Raw genomic sequence first — 22150 nt, 5'->3', positions numbered from 1 at the left:
TTGAAACGAGCTGTCAGTGTTTGTTGGCAGGATGCGCGCACGGCTTGTGTCGGCTCATTTTTGGTCTGCCGACGATACTAACGCCATCAAACACACCGATTTAGCCGCTTTCAGGTATTTGAATCATTTACTTAAAGAATATCAGTCAGCTTCCAAACTACTCGTCTCACATTCCTTTCGATATAACATCACATAAACAAATCACTTTTTTGTATTGTACAATTGAAAAGTTAATCGTTTACAACTGAAACTTTTTAATTGAGTTCATAAGGTATTGATTTTGAAACTCGACTTATTCTAGGTATGAAGGAAAGAAACCCTCGAGCCATTCCATATACCGAGAAGGCAAGAAATTATATGTTGAAAAAAGAGGTCAAATATGGGCCTTATCGACAAAGCGACCGTTCAAGTTGAAAGACTGCTTACAAGAACTGACCGAACTATTGAAAGAACACCGGCTAATATATTGCAATTGGAAATGTGACAATTGGCTATGCCTGATCTTCTCGACAGGCATAATTGCTTATATCGGAGTTAATACTACAACAGCAGATATAACTAGAATTCTATTTGATAGATATCTAGTAGGAAAATTGCTTTCTGCTAACGTCAGCGAAGGTTTTATTTATTTTGAATATTATCATTATTTATATCAACAATTATTTACGAAAATCAAATTTTTTTTTTCCATTCACTTTATTTACAGTTCTGTTCACCGACACTCACATTTTACTAACGTACAACGACAATCAAGCAATTTTAGTAAATTTCAATAAATCAACCATCAAGACTACTGTCCCTGGAAAATTGAGTAAACGGGATCCAAAATTTCAGGTATTTCAGTCAATATTTACCTCAAATTTGACCAAATACATAAATGCTTTAATGAATTTCACTTTAGACTGTAGAATTAGTGGGAGGATGGCGACGAGGTGGTCGTCAGGTGTCTGGAAGTGTCGGAGGTGGAGCTGCTTTAGTTTGGAGTCGGGCATCTCCTTCAGATTTGTTTCCGTGGAGTCCGAGAGCCCCCCACGAAGATCACGCCAATGTTCACGTGTATTCATTACTAGGGTAATACATCTTATATTTGATTATATTTTGTCTTAAAATCACACTATAAAGTTGATATTTCAATTCCACAATATTATTCAAAACCTTTTTATTTGCAACCTTCTTGAAATGGATGAATATTACAGAAAAGTAAGACTATTTTTTTAGATTTATAAATATTTGTTTAATTTTAAAAATACATATAATTTACAGGCTTAATGCTAACTATGTAGTTGTTAAATGATTTCAGATCTCAAATGACTCTACAGTGCTTTCATCGAATCGAATATGATCCTATTTGTGTGTCATTTTCAAAAATACACGAAAAGATCATTTATTCAGTTGAACAAAAAACTTCCAGAAAAGTATTTAATACGTGTATTTTAAAGTAATTTAATATATTTTGCTTCATAGTTTTATTCAACTATAATTTATAATCTAGGGAGGCGTCATCGTAGAATGTCGTCAGCTTGAAATAAAAAATGGAAGTGATTTAGAAGAGCGTGAAGCGATTCGTGTTGCTGCTCCAGCTCCAGCTACGTGTGCTTCTCGTTCTCCATGTGAAACATTTCTGCTTTTAACTTGTAGCGATAGATCTGTACTACTCCATCACTACGTGCATAATGTTACAACTACTGTGACGGCTGCTTTCGTAAGTATACTTTTCTGTTTTATAATAAAAACAGTCAATTATCCTTTCAATTATTTATGATTTTAATCATAGGTAGCGCGTACTTGTTGTTGGTGGCAAGATGGCGGTGGAGCAGCCATTGCTGTTGGAGGTGTCGGATCCCAAATACAATGTTGGGATACAGCTTTGGCTCCGATCAGTCTGGCACCGGTGGCAGATCATTTACCACCATCATCAGTATTAGATTTATCTCCATACTTCAGGTTATTAATATTTAAATTTAATTACAAAACATATTTAAATATAAAATTTTAAACAACACATAGACAATATTTGTTTGCGGGCCACAAAAATGCTGGGATTCTTACTACGAGTTAGTAAACCTTTCCAGAGTGCGTTGGTGCTTAAAATTCTTTATGAATCTCTATTACGTAGCATTCTAGATTTTCCTTCCATTATATGGAGTCCTACCAGTGGTGTCTTGTGAGAATTAAAGGGGGGGGTGGATGCAGAGGTTAATCGGGCTGCAGTACCGGTGATCAAAAATATACTGGAAGGTCTGCAGCCCTGCAACCCATATGGACGGAAAAAATAGCATTCATTTGTACTATATCCAAAATAATGAATCCAAAAACGGTTTCTCAGATATGTTTATATGAAATTATTTGGTTATTATCCTTGGATATATCCTAGTGCTTTCCTATTAGGGTCGTTAGGCTTCAACTCATTGGAGTCACGCCGTGTTATGTTTCTGGGAAAGCACTTTTTTAAGCTATTAAATGGGTTAGTACACAATCCTCAGCTTCTTAACCCTTTGCCCGCGGCAATAAATATAGCGAACAAGCCCTGTACGCGGCACCTTTTTCGCGAATTTGGCAATCGAGTTTTCGACCTTAAATACAGATTTTAATATTTTCTCAAGTAACCAGATATGTTAATTAACACATAAAGTATTATTTTAAACAATAAAATACATAATATATCTCGTAGTTTTGGCTTAATTGTCAAATAATCATTCTTCATACAATTGAGACGTATCGTCACATAAACGAGGTTTGAGTATGGTTCCACAAAAAACTAGTTTTGACTGGTATATATTAATTTTAAGCAAATTGAATAGATGGCATTTAACTCAGTAATATATTCAACCAATTTTGAACCTTAAAACAGTTGAGATAGGCGCATATAAGGTTCAAAATCCCGTGCAAAGTTCAGAAATTCTATGGAAGACAGCAGCGCTACAGACTTGTCGCCCAAAGCTTCCATAGAAGACGGCCGCGGGCAAACGATTAATGAATTTAAGTTTTATACATCTTGTAAGTTCAGGAACCTGAGGAATCGTGATTTGTTTTCTTCTCTTGTGGCTCGAACAAATATGTTGGCAACGTTTCCAATATCTATAGCGATATATCTGCTCAACCAGGTTACTGGTGAAATTAACCTGTTTAGTGTAAGCTTCGCTGAATTGGTTGAGTGATTGTGGAGCAACGCCCGTGGTTGAGCACGGATCTTTTATATACCTTTATTTGTGCTATGATTGTGTGAATGGCCACAGTGACGCGTTAGAGTACTCTGTAATGTCATTGTGGATAATATGTTAAAAATAAAATAAAATAAATAAACATTGGTTTTCGTAAACATGTTGTTTATATCTTCAGAAAAGAGCCTACCATGACGCATCTTCTGTGGAACCATAATAGAACAACGAGAATGATTGGGGGCACTGGCTTTCTTTCCGGAGATGGGCTCATGCTAGCTGTTATGCAAGATGGTCCGCTTGTTTGCATTCGAATACATGCTCCGACTTTTTTTCAAGTTTGTTACACCATAAAGTTTGTACATATGAAAAAGTCATTGGCTATCTGAAGTTTGAAAATTTATACATTTAAAATTTTATAGGGAGATGAAGCTGGAGGTGGACCGGTGTTTCTGGGTTCTGAGGGTACTGCTGTCGCTAGATTGAGGACGTTGGATTGGGTCAACCATGGAACTACTTGCCTTGCTTTGTTGCATCGTATAATAAATAGCCTTTTCTCGTCAGTGCTCATATGTTTTAAATTATTTTTTTTATCATTTTCGTAAGATTTTTCTAATCTATAATACCTATGTCTAACATTTTAGCCGTCCATTAAATCTTGAACGTGAAGAATTGGCACAAGCAGCTCTCGGAACGTTTTTAGCACCTGCTCAACCTTTACCGTCGTCTGTCCGTTTAGCCCATTTACCTCAATTACGTGATCTATGTCGTAGATTTTTTCATCATCTTATGAGATTCGGACGATTGGAGAAAGCATTTAGTCTGGCTATCGATGTTGGACATCACGATTTATTTATAGATGTGAAATTTGCGGCTGAGGCTATAGGTGCTGAAGACCTTGCTAACGAAGCTAATCTTCGAGCTGAAGAAGTTCTTAGTTCTTGTGGTTTGTATGGTTAAATTCATTAAAATTATAACTGTGCACCCGAAGCAATAATCAAAAGTATAAATTTATTTATTTACAGAATCGTCGTGTTCTCGATTGTCATGCTCGCACTGCTCAAGCTCAAGTGATCTATCTATAGAAGAAGAATCAACGATTGATAAATCTTCATCTCAAAAGCAGCTAGACCTATACGGGCAATCTTCGTCACACAATCATGCATCACAGTCGCATGTTCATAGATCTCCGCCACCTTTACCATACATACCTAATCCTCACAATTCGTATCATAAAAATTTAATACCTCCACCTAATTTTCCACTACCTAAACTTTCTGCTCAGCCAAAGTTCACTGAAAGGGAAAATTTTCCATGGAACGAAAACGTATCTCATCCGCTCGATGGCATGGCTCCTGCTCCTTTACCAGGGGGAAGAGTTTTACACAGAGTTGTTGAAATTATACCGCAACCGGTCACCAAATCTCAATCGGCTATGGATCTATTTCAAACAGAACTACCAGAAAATGCTGCTACTTCAGGTGGCTGTTTCATTTGTGTTATTACTTTATATTATATATTCGTGTAATTTAATAATTTAAATTTGTTTCTTATAGATCGGAGTGAACGCTCAAGATTCAATTTAAATCCAATAAAGACAGACAGTTTGCTCAATCTCTATACTCCCGTATATCACCAACATCCTACTTTATCTGGGAGAATACCGTCTACTATATCGACACTTCAAAACACTCCACCGGCTTATTTCCCAATATCTACTGGCAGAGATTTACTATCGGCTCCAATTAGTAAAGATTCGACTACAATATCCATGCAAAGTATCAGAGAAGAACTACCCTCAAAATCTACTCTTTACAATAGAGAATTTTTAAACCCTTCCTCTATGGCTTGGAACAACAGATTGAATGTGCCACATCCTAACAATAAGCATTTTGGATTACCTCTGACGAAAGATTACTTATCAACCTCTTTACCACATGCTAATAAGCCGGAATTGATTCAAAATAGACAATTTGACAAGACAAACGGAGGAGCATTACCGACCAATAATAAAATCAATCCTACGCCAGTCATAAAAACATCTACAGATGGCGAAAATCCTACTAAGCCTCCTGGAGAGAAAAACAAAGTTAAATTTTCTGACACCGTCACAGTTGCAGTCGTACCTGTAATTTTTTATTTATTCTCATTTGGTATTTGATTTAGAATATATTTTAATTTTCATATTTATTTAGGAAATACCTCGAAAGGAAAGACGCTCGGATCGTTTGAATGCTGGAAGGACTGGGGGAGGACTTTTAGGTCAACTTGATCCACAGCGAGAGCTTGCCGACAGTTTACCTTTATGTCATCCCCATCATGATTATCTGAAAGATTTTGCACCACAACCAGGTACATATAATAATGGTTGTGGCTATTTGCAGGTACTATATCTGCAAATTATTGACTATTTGCAGGTACTATATCTGCTAATTATTGGCTATTTGCAGGTACTATATCTGCGACAGGCGCAAAGCTTTCACTGTCAGCGTGCTTACTGCTAAAATTTTGTTTTAAACCTCTTAAAATTTAGTTCGAACTCGTAAAGTGACGTAGAGTAAAAAATATAATCCAAATTAGTTTACGCGCATGCGCAGAAGGCTTTGCGCCTGTCGCAGATATAGTACCTGTAAATAGCTAATAATTCGCAAATATAGTACCTGCAAATAGCCACAACCTATAAATAATTCATCAAAATCAAAGTTTATTATTTTAGCTTTATATGTATAATGTAAAATAATCTCTCACTGACAAATTATTCAATTTTGATTTTATTTATTGTTCATTTCAGATCCTGATGACAAAGAGAAGCAGACTAAAATTAAAGTGGTTCATTTTGGTGTAGTTTAATAATGGTTAAATTAAAAGTATTCATCGAATGTGCCATTGCGTAGCACAAAACTAATATTATCATGATTTTGGTAGCATTTAAGAGTGCCATGGATTTAATAGTTATAAAAATATACATACCTATGTAGAAATAAAAATCAAGCCTCATGAATTCATTTTCAATATTGATATATAAATATACTTTTTTTCCTCTAGATCAATATTACAAAATATTCTGTGATATTATAATTCGTACTTTATATTCTTTTAAAATACATAGCATGGTGCTAAATTACTAACATTTGTAATTTTATGAAAGTTGTGAAATGTGAAGTGTGTGCTATATTATTTATAATAAGTTCATCCATATTCCACCTAAGGCTAAATAAATTCAAGATAGTTAGGATGCATTATGGTTGTACAAATTATTTTTATTTTTATAAAATTTAAATTAGTATACATACATGTATTATAAAACATAAATCTTGCCCTGTAATTTTTTATTGTACCTGTTGAAGTATGTGAAATTTTCTTTAAGCTGTTTGTACATTCACTAATATTTGCTTAATATCTCAGGCAAGACTTACCTTAACTTAAACTTAATTTTTAAAATACTCATTAATAAGCATTCCATTTTTAATGTTGCTTTGTATTTTTAAGTTTTCCATCCTCTGACCGGCAACTGACATCAATTATAATAAGATGTATATATTACATTGTAATAGTATATATGTATGTTATTGATTATATAATATATATTTTTAATTAGAATTTAAGTTCTCAATACTAATTCCGTCCATATCAAACTTTATATTTTTTTGTATGTATTTTGTATAACAATATACAGATTTATATGACTTACGTTTTTTTATTATTTTTTTCTACCTGAAAATTTGATTTCATTAAAAAGTGCATCTGCTCCGAACAACGTTTTTTTTACTACAGAAAATCATTTACAAGTTCTTTCCTTAAAGGGCGCTACAGACGCTCTGGAATATCGGAGCGGTATGTCTTGCGATTGACTGTGCGACGAACGAACAGAGTTTGGTTCGAGGTGCGGCGCGGCATACTGAATGCGCTTCGACCAGACGGTGAAAGTCTGCGTCCTACACACGCTACGGTCTGCGTCAACATCGGTCACGGCAACACATATCGCTCTGATATTCCAGAATGTCGTTAGCGCCCTTTACAATACAAGTTGAATAATTTTATATGTATATATATTTATGTACATATAATTCACGATTTTCTTCTAAATACAATTAATTGACAATAAATAATTCATATTGTTTTATAAACTAATAAAATACTTAACAGTCAACCCTGCTATGACGCGCTAGATCGGTTCAGCAAATAGTAGCATAATAAAAGAAAAAAAGAATTAAAAGATAAATGTAAAATTTGTAGGATCATGTTTTCTTAAAATTTCATTATTTTTACCCCCTTTTTTCTACTGTATTATATTTTTTTATGAGTCAAGTAACCCAGAACCCCTATATATTTGAAAAAGTCATTTTTAATCTACTTCGATCAATTTTTATTTTAATTAAAAATATATAAAACATCTAAACGTGGATTGAAAATGAAAAAAATACTACATATAAAAACCGACTGTCGCTAAATATATATATGTATTTGTATATGTGTACGATCAACCATCAATTAGTATGGGGAACCAATTATTTTTTTTCATATTTTTTCATTTTTTTCATATTTTTCATTTTTCAGAGCTGGGGGCGAAGGCCCCGGGACGTCGGAGGTGCTGGGGGCGCTAAGGGCGAAGGCTCCGGGGTGCCACAGGCATCGGGGACGCTGGGGGCGTCGGGGGCGAAGGCCCCGGGGTGCCGGAGGCATTGGGGGCGTCGGCGGCGCCGGGGGCGAAGGCCCCGGAGCGTCGGAGGTGCTGGGGGCGCTAAGGGCGAAGGCCCCGGGGTGCCGCAGGCATCGGGGACGCTGGGAGCGCTGGAGGCGCCGGCGGCGCTGGGGGCGGAGCCCCGGGGCGTCGGAGGCCCCCGGGGGCGAAGGCCCCGGGGTGCCAGAGGCATTGGGGGCGTCGGTGGCACCGGGCGCGAAGGCCCCGGAGCGTCGGAGGCGCCGGGGGCAAAGGCCCCGGAGTGCCGTAGGCATCGGGGGCGCTGGGGGCGAAGGCGTTGAGGGGTCGGCGATGCACAAAACGTAATTCGTAATTTCTAATTCGTGCATCAATTTCTTTCCGGAACTAGTCTTTTAAATTTCTTTAACTTATATTTTTATTCGGGTTTCAATTCCCTTTCGAAACCACCCGTTGAAATCAACGGGCACAACACTAGTTATATTATAGTTAATGTTTTCCTTTAGTTCATTGATTCAGTTGGTAACCCCATTTGGGGTCGGGACCCATAGTTTGGGAGCCTGTGCCTTTCTTCGTTTTATTGCGGAATGTTTTTAGCGCGTTATATGGGGGTTGACTATATACAGTGGCGGATCAAGTAAATGGGGGGCCCCAGGCGCATTTGAAATTTAAGGTCCCCACTTCAGTAAAGAAAATGCTATCATCGTTTTTACCATGCATTTCAGAATATATATGTCAGTTGTAAATTTTGGTTGCAAAGGCCCATTTCGGGGCCCCCAAGATTCGGAGGCCCCAAGCGCGCGCTTCTTTTCAATGTATGATAAACCGCCGCTGACTGTACACATTATGTACGTATACGTATATCTGATCAAACTTTACGTATTTTAATTTATATCTAAAATAATTTTGAAAAATCTGTGACAAGTTGAAAATTTACTAATCAAATATACATATGTATATACATAAATACGTATACGTGTATCAGGTAATTGGAAAAGCCGAATTATTCCAGTTGTCCATTTTGAAAAATTCAATAATTGCATCTGATAAAATCAAAGTATGTATTGCCAGTGGCCTTTTACAAGAAGTTTTGCAATTACTGACGATGACACGATAGTGACGAGGGAATTGTTTTTATTACGGTATTTTTATAAAATAATAATATATTTTTATATAATAATAGTATATTTTATATAATAATAGTATATTTTTATATAATAATAGTATATTTTTATTTTAGACGATAGATTTGATAGTGCAATCAATATTACAAGTATTTGAATAGATAACTAAAATAAATTAAAATTTATTGTACCTTGTGTATATTTATTTATTGTGATTTAAAGTGGCCTGAAACCAATTCTATAAAGTGGTATAATTTTGGAATACATACTTAAAAAATTGTTTCAGTTTCGTTCTAGTAAAAGCTCACTAGAGGGGGGAAGTTTCTTTTTGCACTTAAATATTGTGTTTTTATTTCATCTACCCCTATATTCATTTCAATGTAATTATTGTTTATTACTTTTTTTTTCCTCATAAAATTTATCAGAGTTGATAAGGAAGATAGAACTGAATTCCTGGAAAAGTGAACTGGCCTCGTCAAAATTGTTCAATTTACGATTTTGGGAAATTTTAATTTTATTTATTATTTTTCATTATAAGTAGAGTTTGTTCAACGGAAGAGCGACCAATGAAATAATGTTGAAAACTACCGGTTGACTGCAAAGTATGCTTTACGCATTATACATTAATTTTCCCAAGTTATTCTCGAAAATTAAACAAAAGTCCTTTTAACTTATTAGGATTATTGCATTTTGAAAATAAAAAATTTAAATATACAAATAAAAATACAAAATATAAAAAATTACGAAATGTAAAAGAATATAAAAGAAAAATAAAAATACAAATTCCAAAAGAAATTTCAATAATGAGTTATCATATTAATAAATTATTCTGCACCTGATCCATTGAATTCACTGTCTGATGATTCGAAGTTCGAAGAATCTGATCCATCGTTGACAGTAAAGCGCAGCTAATCATCGCCAATCATTTTGTCCATTATGTGACCATTTTTAATACATTGATCTTTAATTTTTTTGCGTGGTCACAAACATTTTGCTACTCGTTTTTAACACTTTCAATGCTAAACCCGAATCTTTTGTTTTCGTGCCGTGCTGTTTTCTAGAACCAACTTTTTAACGCTTTCCATGGTCATGTCAACGATACTTGAAGTCATATATCCATTGAAGTACTTGAACTTCAATGCATATACCCCTTTATTATTGCCCATATTTTCTCAATTGGATTGCTACGTTGTTCAAATAGAGAGTCTATGACGAACTTTTTGCGTTTGCATTTGTTCTCCAATACTAATTTGTACAGTTCTGCTTTTAAGCTTTATGGTCAGTGTTCAACGCAAGAGAATCATAGATATAGAATAACTATGAAGAGAATATAAAAAAGTACGGTTTTTTTTAAGAACTTGACAATTTGAGAACAATGAAAACTATTTTTTGTGCGAAAAGCACCCATCGAACGCCGATTTTTGTTAATTACAACTTTCTAGGGGCAGTCCACATTAGGGTGACCAGATGATAGGTGTAACCAGGGTCGGCCAACTTGTGGAACAACTTACTATCCCCGAAAAATGAGAAATAAGGTAAGAAATAATAACGAAAAAAATGGATTTTATTTGCAAAATTATTATAAAAAGTAACTGAATTCCGAAAACTAATGTCAAAAAACATTTGGATTTTTATTTAATGGCATTGAATGACGACTTTAACCAAACATTATAAATAAATTCTAACGGAAAACGAGTAATTCTTTTACACTAAGTACTTATTATTTCGATTTTTTGGGGCTCGAATTTTTTTCGCATGTAACTTGAAAGATTTCCTAACATTTGAATCACTGTTAAAAAATAAACTAAAACTGTTGTTTGTTCTTTTTTTTAATAAAAAAATTTACAAGGATGGGAACTTTTGCGATTTTTTAGTTTTTATTTTAATATTTATTTTCTTCATTCAAAATTAAGAATATATCATAAAGTACTGCGCGTACTGTGTATGTGTATCGTTCATATACGCCACTTTGTAATGACTAGAGATCGGCGGTGCGTATCCATTTTCCAGGAAAGAGGGTTGATTTATTGTCAATTATTATTGTCCTAGAGAGCAAAAAAAAGGTTGACAATAGAACTAGACAATAGTGAACCCATTTTTTTGTCCAAATAGAAACCGACCGCTGTTCTTTAGTAATGACTAGAGCCCGGACAACCAAGGTGCCGTTTATTGTTCAAATGTTGTAAATTCATTGTTAAAGGTTTGCCGAACCTTTTTTACAAAGCATTTACAACAATTGAACAATAAGCGGCACCTTGGTTATCCGGGCTCTAGTCATTACTAAAGGACGGCGGTCGGTTTCTATTTGGACAAAAAAATGGGTTGAGGGGGCCGTGTATTGTTCAAAGGTTGTAAATGCATTGTTAAAGGTTTGCCGAACAATTGATAGCACTGTGACTATCCTACCTCTACTGATAACTAAGAGAGGTGGTATCTCTCGAGAGCAAAAAAAAAGGTTAATAATAGAAATTAACAAAGGAAATCCATTTAGCACGCTAAGGCGTCGAAGCTTAGTAATAACTAGTCACCGGACCCAGAAGGTGCCGCGTATTGTTCAAAGGTTGTAAATGCATTGTTAAAGGTTTGCCGAAACTTTTTTACAAAGGATTTACAACAATGGAACAATGGATAGCACTGTGACTATCCTACCTCTAGTAATAACTAAAGCGCGGACCCAGAGCGCGCCGTCTATTGTTCAATTACTGTAAATGCTTTGTAAAAAAGGTTCGGCAAACCTTTAACAATGCATTTACAACATGTGAACAATGAGCGGCGCGCTCTGGGTCTGCTCTTTAGTAATAACTAGAGGTAGGACCGGAAGCGCGCCGTCTATTGTTCCATTATTGTAAATGTTTTGTAAAAGAGGTTCGGCAAACCTTTAAACAATGCATTTACAACATGTGAACAATGAACAGCGCGCTCTGGGTCCGCTCTTTAGTAATAACTAGACATCGGATAGTCACAGGGGCGGTTTAGTTCTATTTACAAAGCTAGAGTCCAAAAAAAAAAAACGTTCAGCGAACCTTTAACAATGCAATGAACAATACGGTTTGGTGATTACTGGTTACAAAGTACTCGTCACAAAGTCACTAAAATCTCTATAACGGAAAATCTGGCAGCCGGAAAGTCCATCATACTAACGATAACTATCATACTTATTGTGTATTCGCGATTTTCATAGCAAAAATTGTCTTTGTGACCACTGCAATGTGACGAATAGTCCAATTACCGAACAATGCATAGCACCCTCTGTGTATTGTGAATCACGTTCTCGTATTTAATATCGTTCTAAATTTTCGGATAGTTATTTTATTTTAATTGAAATATTCGAAAACGTGATTTAATTTACTTTTTTTTTCAAATTATTGAAATTCGATGAGTCAACTCGGTGAATTAATTAGCAATATTATATGTAGATTGAACATGAAGAAGCTACTAAAACGTCTTTGTAAGATGTAATTGCAGAATTCGCGACTTTGAAGGCGAGCAAAATGATTATGTGAGTTAATTATCAATTAAATTTTAAAAATATAAAAAACTTAAGTGCGCACAATTTTTCTAGTTATGCTACTGCTCCCGAAAAGCCCTATTTTTTTCAAAACCACAAATCGAACGTCTGGCAATTCAACGGAAGCAATAGAAACAACAAAGCCGAAAGGAGCGACCACACGAGATGAGCGCAAGTGCAACATTGATAAGCGCGCTTTCGATGCGAAGCGTCCGGAGGAAAAAGCGCGCCATCCACCCCAATTCGAAATGTTTCGGGGAGGGAGTCTACTTGCAAACGCACAGTCGGTGTAAACGTATGTACAAGCAGTGGATCGGATCGGATCGGAGTGGAGTAGAGTTGAGTGGAGTTGAGTGGAGTGGAGTGGAGTGGAGTGGAGTGGAGTGGAGAGGAGGAGGAGAAGAGTGGGAGTGGAGGGGAATCACGCGCCACGTGCGTCGACGAACAGACAGTCGTCGACCAGCTCTCGTGGGGGAGGTTCGTTTCGCTCGGCTTCAATTCGACTTCGGCGCCAACTCCGACTCCGACCACGACTCTTGCCGAGTCTCGACGGGAACGCGCGCAAGTCAACACACCCCACCCCGCCCCCGCACCCGCCCCTGCACGGAGCCTGCGCCCCCGTCGGCCCCCCGCTCGCCCCGCGCCGGGCATCTCTTGGCCGCATACCGCGCATTCCAGCGCCCGCCCGCGCCCGATACAACTCTTGAACTCGTTTTCGATATGAAAATAAATGCCTAAGTATGTTCACGCCCGTGCGCCTCTAGGACTATCGACACCACACGCTCGTCTAAACACACCCTGCCATCCGACCAACTTCCTGCGAGTCTGATCTGCTCGAGACGTTCGTCTCGCCGATGACAACACTCTCAGTCGCATAGCAGGTGAGCGTTTTGTTTGTTTGTTATTTGTTTGTTGTTGTTTTCGGTGCGACGCTGTGGAGTGCGCGCCGTGCGATTTTCGCACTGTGCCACGGCGCGCGCGCGACTGCCACTTTCAAAATCGCTTATTGACACACTAAAAAACATGTAAATACACGGCCATCTACCACTATTCCTGCCCCCCACCCACTACCCCTCCCCCGTTTGAATAATTGTTGTCGCGATGGGTTTGTGATTTTCGTGCTGGCGTGTGTGATTGATTGTGTTTAAATTTGAACTAGCTTCAATGAAATTACCCTTCTATTTATTATTACTCGAGTCGATTGATCAAAGATGGCTTTAAAAGTTGTTTATTTTTTTTTACTTGCCTCTTATACAGTTCTTAGGATTTCTATAAAAGTTTATAGATTTTGTATAAAAAGGCTGTTTTATAAACGTAATGGCGGAGGATCCATTTACTTATATTGATGACCAAAATGAGCAATATGGCAAAGTATGAAAACGATCGGATAAGAGGCAAACTTTGGCCTGTATTATAATCGTAAGTGAAACGTAAAGGAGGTATGTTAAAAATTAGGAAGTTGTTTCTAATGTCAATAAACGCTTTTTATAGGAAGACAACCCTCCTGTAACGCACTGGGTTGATTCAATTGAAACGTGGAATAAATGTAAGAATAGGAAAAAATAATGGTGAATTGTTAAAGGGCGTTATATCCTGTCTAATATTTTCTTGTACACATACATAGATCAGATCTATCTATATACTGACTGACGTGTTATAGAAGGGTTGACTTTATCTAATAATTCGCTCTGCAATTTTAAACATACATATTATAAATGAAATAAATAGATTCTGAATAATCTCAAGGGATGATGAATGTGATTTTTTTTAATTATTGTTTTTGTATGAAATTTTTAAATTGAAATTTAGAACGTCTGCACATTTGTATTTTAAACCGTTACTTTTTATTAAGCACTTGTGAGTTAATTTGCGCTATTTCGTAATTACCAAACATTTTTGTATAATTACACAGTGTTAAATAGGGATTGTGCTCGTTTAATATATGTATGTACGCAATTGAAAAGTTCCAATAATATTACTATGAAAATATGCAGAATTTTAGTACTTTTTAGTGATGTATGTAAGTAAGTAAGTTTTGGTTCGGAGAATCCGTGATGTTCAATTTAATAAAAAAACAAATGAATATTCAAATTAATATAATAAAATATTTACTATTAGATTAGCCATGTTTAAGCGGTTTATATTACAAATACCGAGTGAAGCCGGGTAATATTTATAAAAATATATATTTGTATCGAGAAAAGCCGTGCACTTTTAAAAGCAATTATCAATTGATTACTAATAAGTAAGGTCGATTGCGTAAAAAGTGTTGTAAACATTTGAATTCACAATACGCGACGTAAACAATTGAATTAAATTTAAAATTCTAATTCATTCGTTTTTGTACTGTTTATGTATATTCATCCAATTATCGTTTAGGTAACATTACTCAATGTTATTATGTTTGGACTAATATAACATAAATTCCTTCTATGTATAATTAACAACCGCTAAAAGTTATGTTCAATGAAAGTGCTCGAAAGCTACTTGCAAATTGGACTCCAAGCTTTACGACTTGACTTAGTACGACTCATCCTTTCATTTTATTTCACGCGAATTATCTCAATGTACGTTGTTTTTGTCAGTAAAAATCGCGTCTTGTAGTGAGTGGTAGTTGTCCGAAGTAAAAAGCCGGAGAATGCGACTTTTGCGCCGCGGAGCCGGTTTTGTGTTGTGCCCCTCTCATTGAATATTTTGCAAAAGGTCGCGCGCGGAATTCAAACTACGCGCATTCCGCGCGAAATGCGCCTCTGCCCAGATCTAATAAACATTTCCGATAAAAATTAATCGGTTTTTTTTTTCTACAATCAATCGATTCGTATCCAAATATATATACATAGTAATAGTCTGTCGAATTTGCATAATCAGGTGTAATACACGCAGAACAATGGGTCTTGCACAAACGTCCCCATTGTCGTGCAAAAACGACTCACGTGTGCGAAATCGACGCGTGTGTTGCGAAAAAGCGACATACATCTTGACATTTATATTTAGAGTGTAATCAATGTCTCGTTGATATATTTTTTTTTAGAAAATTTATATTTATACTTCGTTAAACGCGTCACTATTTTAACTATGCGTTTATTTTTAACATGTTTCGTATGACTCACGGTAATTGGTCAATATTGACATTTTATGGCATCGACTCGCGAATCGACGTCAAATATGCCTATTTCTGTTTAATCATTCGAATTCTTCGTCCATCAGTGGCGCCTGTGAAAAGTCAATGCCCCCCCCCCTCTTTTTTTCGGATTAATTAAAAATATTTTTATTCAATTTCTTTTGTGATGTCATTATATTATCTAATTTATATAATAAAAACGGATTCTATTGGATTTATTTCGGTTTTTTTCATATAATGGAGATTTGGAGACGTAGCGGGCTATTTATTTGAATGAAAAAATTCGACTTTCATTGTCCCGGTTTGAGGATTCGCATAAAATATAAAAAAAATCGTATTGATGACATTTGAAATTCATTTGCTAATAGATTTAATGACTTTCGGAAGGATTGAGAGATATTCAAATTCATGTCACATCCATTAAAACGTGATTACTAATATGTACATAAAAAAGTTAAGAGCTAATAAATTTTGATTTTTACAATAAATTGCACAATTGGAAATATTATACATATATAAGAATCGTTCATTTATTTTTATTTTATTATATACATCATACAATATGCCATAACAGGAATCACCCCGAGGCGACACATGCGGTTAGATTATTTTTGTTCATATTTGTATGTACTAAAAAATTTCATAACATTATGTACATATAATGCAATAGAAACATCTATTGATAATAAAAAAAATATGTATGTATTATTATGTAGGTAGCATTTTATAAGATTCAACAAATTCGAGATGCTAATAAATCGAATTTGCAAGAGACCGTGAGGGAAGATACCGATTTATTGGATCTGTCACAACAATTGAGCTAGAAAACCATAGAATAGTCTTGTAAAAATAGGAACATTCTAACTGGAGATGGTCGATTTGTGTTTTAATAACCACATCTCGCCAGCAACGTATTTGGCCGAGACTTGAACCCCACTATCTTAAGCTCTACCAGTGAGTGCATTGTAGACGGAATGAAAATTCGTAAGCGAAAATGATTTTTGTTCTGCAGCCGGATAAAATCGGAAAATTTTGTATTATATCTTTCAGACATGCCTGCAGCTATAGACATCATCGAAATGTGTTAAGATTTTGAATTAAATTTGAATCCACGACCTCTCAACTGATACATAGTTGAGAGGTCGTGGATTAGCATCTAGCATAAAATTTAGATTTATTCAGAAAAAATCTATATGCATGAATATTTACATACATCACGATCACGATAACATGGAATCCTCTTGTCTGCTTATGGGATATGTTTGTCGAGCGTTAATCGTTCGATTTGTTCTGGCGATGCCAATTATTGCCGAATCTTTCACGACTTGTTTTCGATCATAACGATCAGATAATCTCCATGTACATACATATGTATGTGTGCTATAAGAGGTCGGATCGTCGACCGACTGTTGCACACTTCTGGCTACCGTGTCCGCCTACTGCTACATACTAGCACGGGTTCGACTCGCCCTGGAGCGAATATTTTTGAGACGTATAAATTATACGCGAGCCAAAATGAAACAACGAGGCAAGCAAAAAAAAAAAGTAAGAAAAAAACATCGACATCGTACATAGGTAGTGTGTGTACAGACATGATTGAATTTGCATCGTGGATACGGCACGAGACCTTTCCTCGATAACGAGCTAGCTGGCCATCCTCGCGATCAGGTTTTGCACCTGACCAACGATCAGGAAGACAAAGATGTGCCTCGAATCAGAATAGCACATGCACACGCAAAAAGAAGCGCTCATAGTTTACCGTAGATCAATTTTCCGTCTCAATCTACTCACTCACTCTTGGCTTTTGGGATCTTGTTGGTTTTGGATGAAGGGTTGAAGTGGCCAGAAGTGTCGCTCACGTTTTCCACTTTGAGGATAAAAACGTACAAGGTTAACCATCTTTTTTTTTTACAATACAGTTATGCGTCGGCTTCTTTCAGTTGCTGATAACATCTGAAGTGGCCCTTGAACCGAAGCCATACAACATTATTTGCTCATGAGTAGCACCGCGTTCAGAAACTCTTGGCTACGTGCGGCAAATTCGTTTTGCCTATTTGCTGTGTGAAGTTCAGATGTATGTACATACGTGAATGTTTTATTTTTGCTTTATTATTCATATCGTATTGATTTTTTTTTTAAGTTTTATGAACTTGTAGCTGCATATGTAGAACAGCTCTTAGGTCAAAGATACGAGAATGCATATTTATTTAATTCTCGGCAATCAAACTTTGATCTTGATGATCAATTAATTAATTGGCTTTGAATTTGTGCAGATTACTCCACGACCCATCCCTGTCGTGATGTTGATTGTGCTTTCCGCGAAGTACAAGTCATCGTTGGGCAATTTTCCGGTGCGGAAATCCGTCGAAATTTGTCAGTATGTAAAGATATTTTTGATTCATCGCATTCGTTATCAGTGGTGATTAAAAAAAATGATTCCTTTTATGTTTGACGGAATTTTTTTCGAACACATTTCTTTACGTGAGAAAGAATTTTCATTTTGTTAAAAAGTACGTGTCCTATTACGGCCACGGGTCCGGTAGCATCACGTATTATATTGGTTTTGAGTTCAAATTTCATTAAAAAAATAAAACATTTATTTTTGTGAGAGATTCTTTCATTCGATGCGTAATAATTGCAGGGATATTTCGTAGGTATATAATAAAAATGTGGAACGTGCTGTACTTTTGTACTTACACGGAGTACAATGTTGGGATATGTTTTTCACCAAAAGTTTTAGCTGCTTTATGTGTGTATGCATATGTAGCACAACCAGCAGAATAGACCAGTGGTTATCATATAATGCTTTGAACAGAGTGGTCACGGGTTCAAATCCCACTAGTTTCTGCTGGCCAGACCTTAGATTTGTGACTCCAGGTCAATTGTTTCCTAGCAGAGTTTGCCAATTTATCTGATTTTCCTTGAAACGGTTCCAACAAATTAGCAACCTTACCCATTTTCTCGTAAAATCTCGAGTTTTCAGCAATCAAGAATTTCGCTGAATTGTATAAAATGGTGCAAATAAATGTCTGTGCGGATGTTAATGGATATGTATTTTCTGGATTGCTTAAAATGCTGCAAATTTACAAATTTCACCATATATTTACATATGTCTCTGTGGATATTGATTGATATGTATTTATGTATTATACTTTGTATAATACTAATTATATTTGTATCAAATGTACAATGTTTCTGGCCAGGAAGGCGCATTGGGGTTACCCGTTTGGCCTTCCTGGTATAGATCAAAGGTAAAATAAAATATGTATTTCGCTGGACCAGGTTCCTTTAAGTCTTCTCGATCCTTTTCTACGGGCCAACCATCTTTTTCTGGACCACTTATCTCTGCTTTGGTACGTGAAATGTATTTTGTAATGTAAACTTTTCACCTTGTGACCTGCAATTACATAATGGTATACACAGCCGTGCAAAATCGGCATTCGTCACCATATATTTGCGTAAGGGCCGGGACGCACCGCGCAACTTGCGAGCGACTTGGTTGAGGGCGACCAGACCAATGCATGCAGGTAAATGGGACATGCCACACTCGTCAACTTGTTTGTCGCACACATTTCCATACATTTTTTCGTGTCGCGCAACTAGTCGGCCGACAAAGTTGCACGGTGAGGCCCGGCCCTAACTCTAATCCATCTAACGCCACACATTCTTCTATGCCACCCACCTTTCACACATTTACATTTTTTCCGGAACCATTCCGGAATTTCTTTTATTCATCCCCTTTTCCTATGATACCAAAATGAAGATACAAAAAGTGTTAATGTAGTCTAAAGAACTGAATTTCGATTGTAGCTACAAGCCTATTCTTTGTTGTTTTTTTTCAATTCTACCTTCTATTATTCAATTCGCAAATGTCCTGGTCGGCATCTCGAAGATTATGCCGGCCCCACTCTAGCCAAATAGTTAACGTTTGGTAACACCTGCGCTAGTGATTATCTAATTATGTATACCAGTTGTGGTATATACGTTTCTTTCATTGACATTGAATGTCTCATTTTTCTTAATAATGTCATAATAATAGGAATGACTTTGTTGAGTCATACATTTACATGGATCATCGATAGTGTCATAAAAAACTAGTATTTTCGAAATGCTAGTCTGATGTTGTAAGCTGTTCAATGTTCATTGTCCATCACAATTTAGGAGTTATTGACAAATTAACAAATGAGTAGAGGTAGGACCGGAAGCGTGCTTTTTCCAGGAATTAGGGCGTTTTGGATCTATCTACAAAGTTAGAGTGCAAAAAAAAGGTTCTTCATAAAATTGAACAAAGCACAGCGAACAATTAACAATGAACAGCACGCTTCCGGTCCTACCTCTAGTAATGAGTAATGCCGTAAAGATAATTAGTGTTTTCGGTAAGTGTCATTGGGAGAAGACCAGATGGTCGCAAGACTGTAAGGGCAAAAACACACTGAGTGGTTCGTTCTTTTAAACATGCGAAAAAAAGTTCGTACTTTTAAATATGCAGAAAAAACGCAGCACCCCTACCCCATATATGTACATGGTACACAGTCCCAAAATCCCTCCCTGGAGTGTTGAATTTACAATTTTTATTCAAAATGATTGTTTTGTGTATAATAAAATAAAAATTCGGTAATGAAGACATTAATTTATATTCAACAATTAATTGAAGAATTTTATAGGCTCACGTTTCTTCATTCGAATATTTAATTTCGTGAAGTAAATCCATCCCTGATATATACATACATACATATGTTTCAGCGATATTTTATACAAAATGCAATTCCAAATTACCATTTGTACCGACGACAGTTAATTGTTTCACTCGCGAGTCGTTGATATTTGACAGTCGACTTCCTGCGTTCCTCGTAATTTATAATATTTTACAATCAGTATTGTTACTTCGAGTAGAAAAATTTAGTTCAAAGAAAGCCAAATTATTTTATTTTTTCAATTTAATAATCAAAAAAAGAAAAATGGGGGCGCCTCGCAGCGCCTCTTGTCTATGACGTCCCTAGACACGTGCCTAATCTGCTGCACCTGTGAGCCGGCCCTGTATAGAACAATAGTACAGGCCGGAGGAGGAAAAAATCCGCTCCTCTTTACTGCGAAAAATGATAATGATGATGATACGATCATTTGTGAAGTTGAGCAGAAATCCTCCACCCACCCACCCATTCACAAATCGACCGATGTTGGCGTATCTTGAGCGACGTAAACGGTGATTAGTAGTTGCGTGCTCTCGTCTCAATTGTAGATACCCATGCGATTCGTGTATAATATGTACGGGTAGAGTTCTCGGCGCACAATTTTCTACAATGTAAGAAGTGGCTACACGGTGTGGGTTACCGCAAACCACTCGACACAGCTCTTAACCCGTCCAAAATTGTGGCGGCTTCTCAGAAATATGTTGCCGAGATGACCCTGCGTGAACCGGCTTTTCATTCAAGCGTCTCTCCGCGTATTGAATTTCAATTTAGGCATGGGGTGGTTCTCTCTCTCTCGAGTGGCTTTTCAGTTTTCGGGTGCCCAAGGTGGTGGGGCGTGTTGAGGGCGCCAGGAATGCGGTTTGCGCACCCAGCGGTCCATGGCCTCAACGTGACCTTCCCTTCGAGTGTCAAGGCCCTCGGCCCTGCGTGACGCGTGCCACGTGTCACGTGTCCCTTCCTACCACCCTCTCCCCCCCCCCCCCGCCCCGGTAAGAGGATATCCTCGGGTTGAATTCTTCTGGCGAAAAATATTCGCTCGCTGGGTAAACGTAGAACTGCTTAGTTAGAGATATGAAAATACCAAGAGTTGTTGTTTTGAAAAAGTTGACCCTTTGAGTGGTGACATATTTTCTGTTGAAAGCCCACCACGCTGAAAATTCGCCAACTTTTCCAACTAGAATTATTTAGAAATCCAATAGAAACGAGGTATACAAATTGTAGCTAATCCAGACCAACCCTAGATAACTACCGCCGAGGATTTCGAGTTTTGTAAAGGTGTCTTTAGACTATCTAATATATCTTGCAACAATATAAAATAAACAAATATAATTAATGTGTTTTTCTATAACTAGTTCCATCTTCTTCATTGTTGTTAAAGTGTAATACTCACAATCTAAATCCCAAGCCATAATCTAAAATGCTCGGCAGTGAGGGATTTCCATCGAGAAATTCTGCAATGGTTATAAATGCGAGCCAGCAGCATAGCTCGGTCGTTAAGCTTCTGCTTATTTTGTATTGTATGTATTAGCAGTTTTGCTATTTGAATAAATAAATAAATAACACCGAGAGGCGCCGGGTTCGATCCCATGAGCTGACCTTGATTGGAAAAGAATTTTTCTAAGTACATCTGTAGTGCTGCTGGTCAGACTTGGATATTGTGACTCCAGGTCGATCGTTTCCTATCAGAGTTTGTCAATTTTCTCTGATTTCATTGTTGAAACGGTTCCCGTTTAAAAATTGGCTATAAATCCTTCCTACCTACTATGTCACCACTATTTGAAGTATGATTAATGTACTCATAGTAATGTAATCATAGATGTCTCGTTAATTTGCGAATTTTTCAGTCTCTTGTAATTCAACGACTTGTAATAAAAATGCTGCATTGTAA

General features: G+C 36.7%; 1 protein-coding gene and 1 long non-coding RNA gene across 2 annotated transcripts; one reads left to right on the top strand and one right to left on the bottom strand.

The window, feature by feature from the left end:
- Positions 1-21: 21 nt before the first annotated feature.
- Positions 22-6843, top strand: frtz (WD repeat-containing and planar cell polarity effector protein fritz). The gene is made up of 14 exons (XM_077429310.1): positions 22-114; positions 302-618; positions 707-834; positions 902-1071; positions 1301-1415; positions 1493-1702; positions 1775-1944; positions 3340-3496; positions 3581-3717; positions 3803-4104; positions 4184-4639; positions 4715-5286; positions 5354-5510; positions 5950-6843. The coding sequence occupies exons 1-14, from the start codon at positions 32-34 to the stop codon at positions 6006-6008; spliced, it is 3033 nt and encodes a 1010-aa protein (XP_077285436.1). The 5' UTR covers positions 22-31; the 3' UTR covers positions 6009-6843.
- Positions 6844-16619: 9776 nt separating this feature from the next.
- On the bottom strand, positions 16620-20517 carry LOC143911186 (uncharacterized). The gene is made up of 2 exons (XR_013260556.1): positions 19906-20517; positions 16620-19419 (listed from the first exon to the last, which is right to left on the bottom strand). It is a non-coding gene; the product is annotated as an uncharacterized LOC143911186 (long non-coding RNA).
- Positions 20518-22150: the final 1633 nt, after the last annotated feature.

The sequence above is a fragment of the Arctopsyche grandis genome, chromosome 4, assembly GCF_051622035.1.
Source record: "Arctopsyche grandis isolate Sample6627 chromosome 4, ASM5162203v2, whole genome shotgun sequence".
NCBI classification, from domain to species: domain Eukaryota; kingdom Metazoa; phylum Arthropoda; class Insecta; order Trichoptera; family Hydropsychidae; genus Arctopsyche; species Arctopsyche grandis.
Note: the sequence above shows the minus strand (reverse complement) of the source record. Positions and strands in the feature narration are given on the sequence as shown.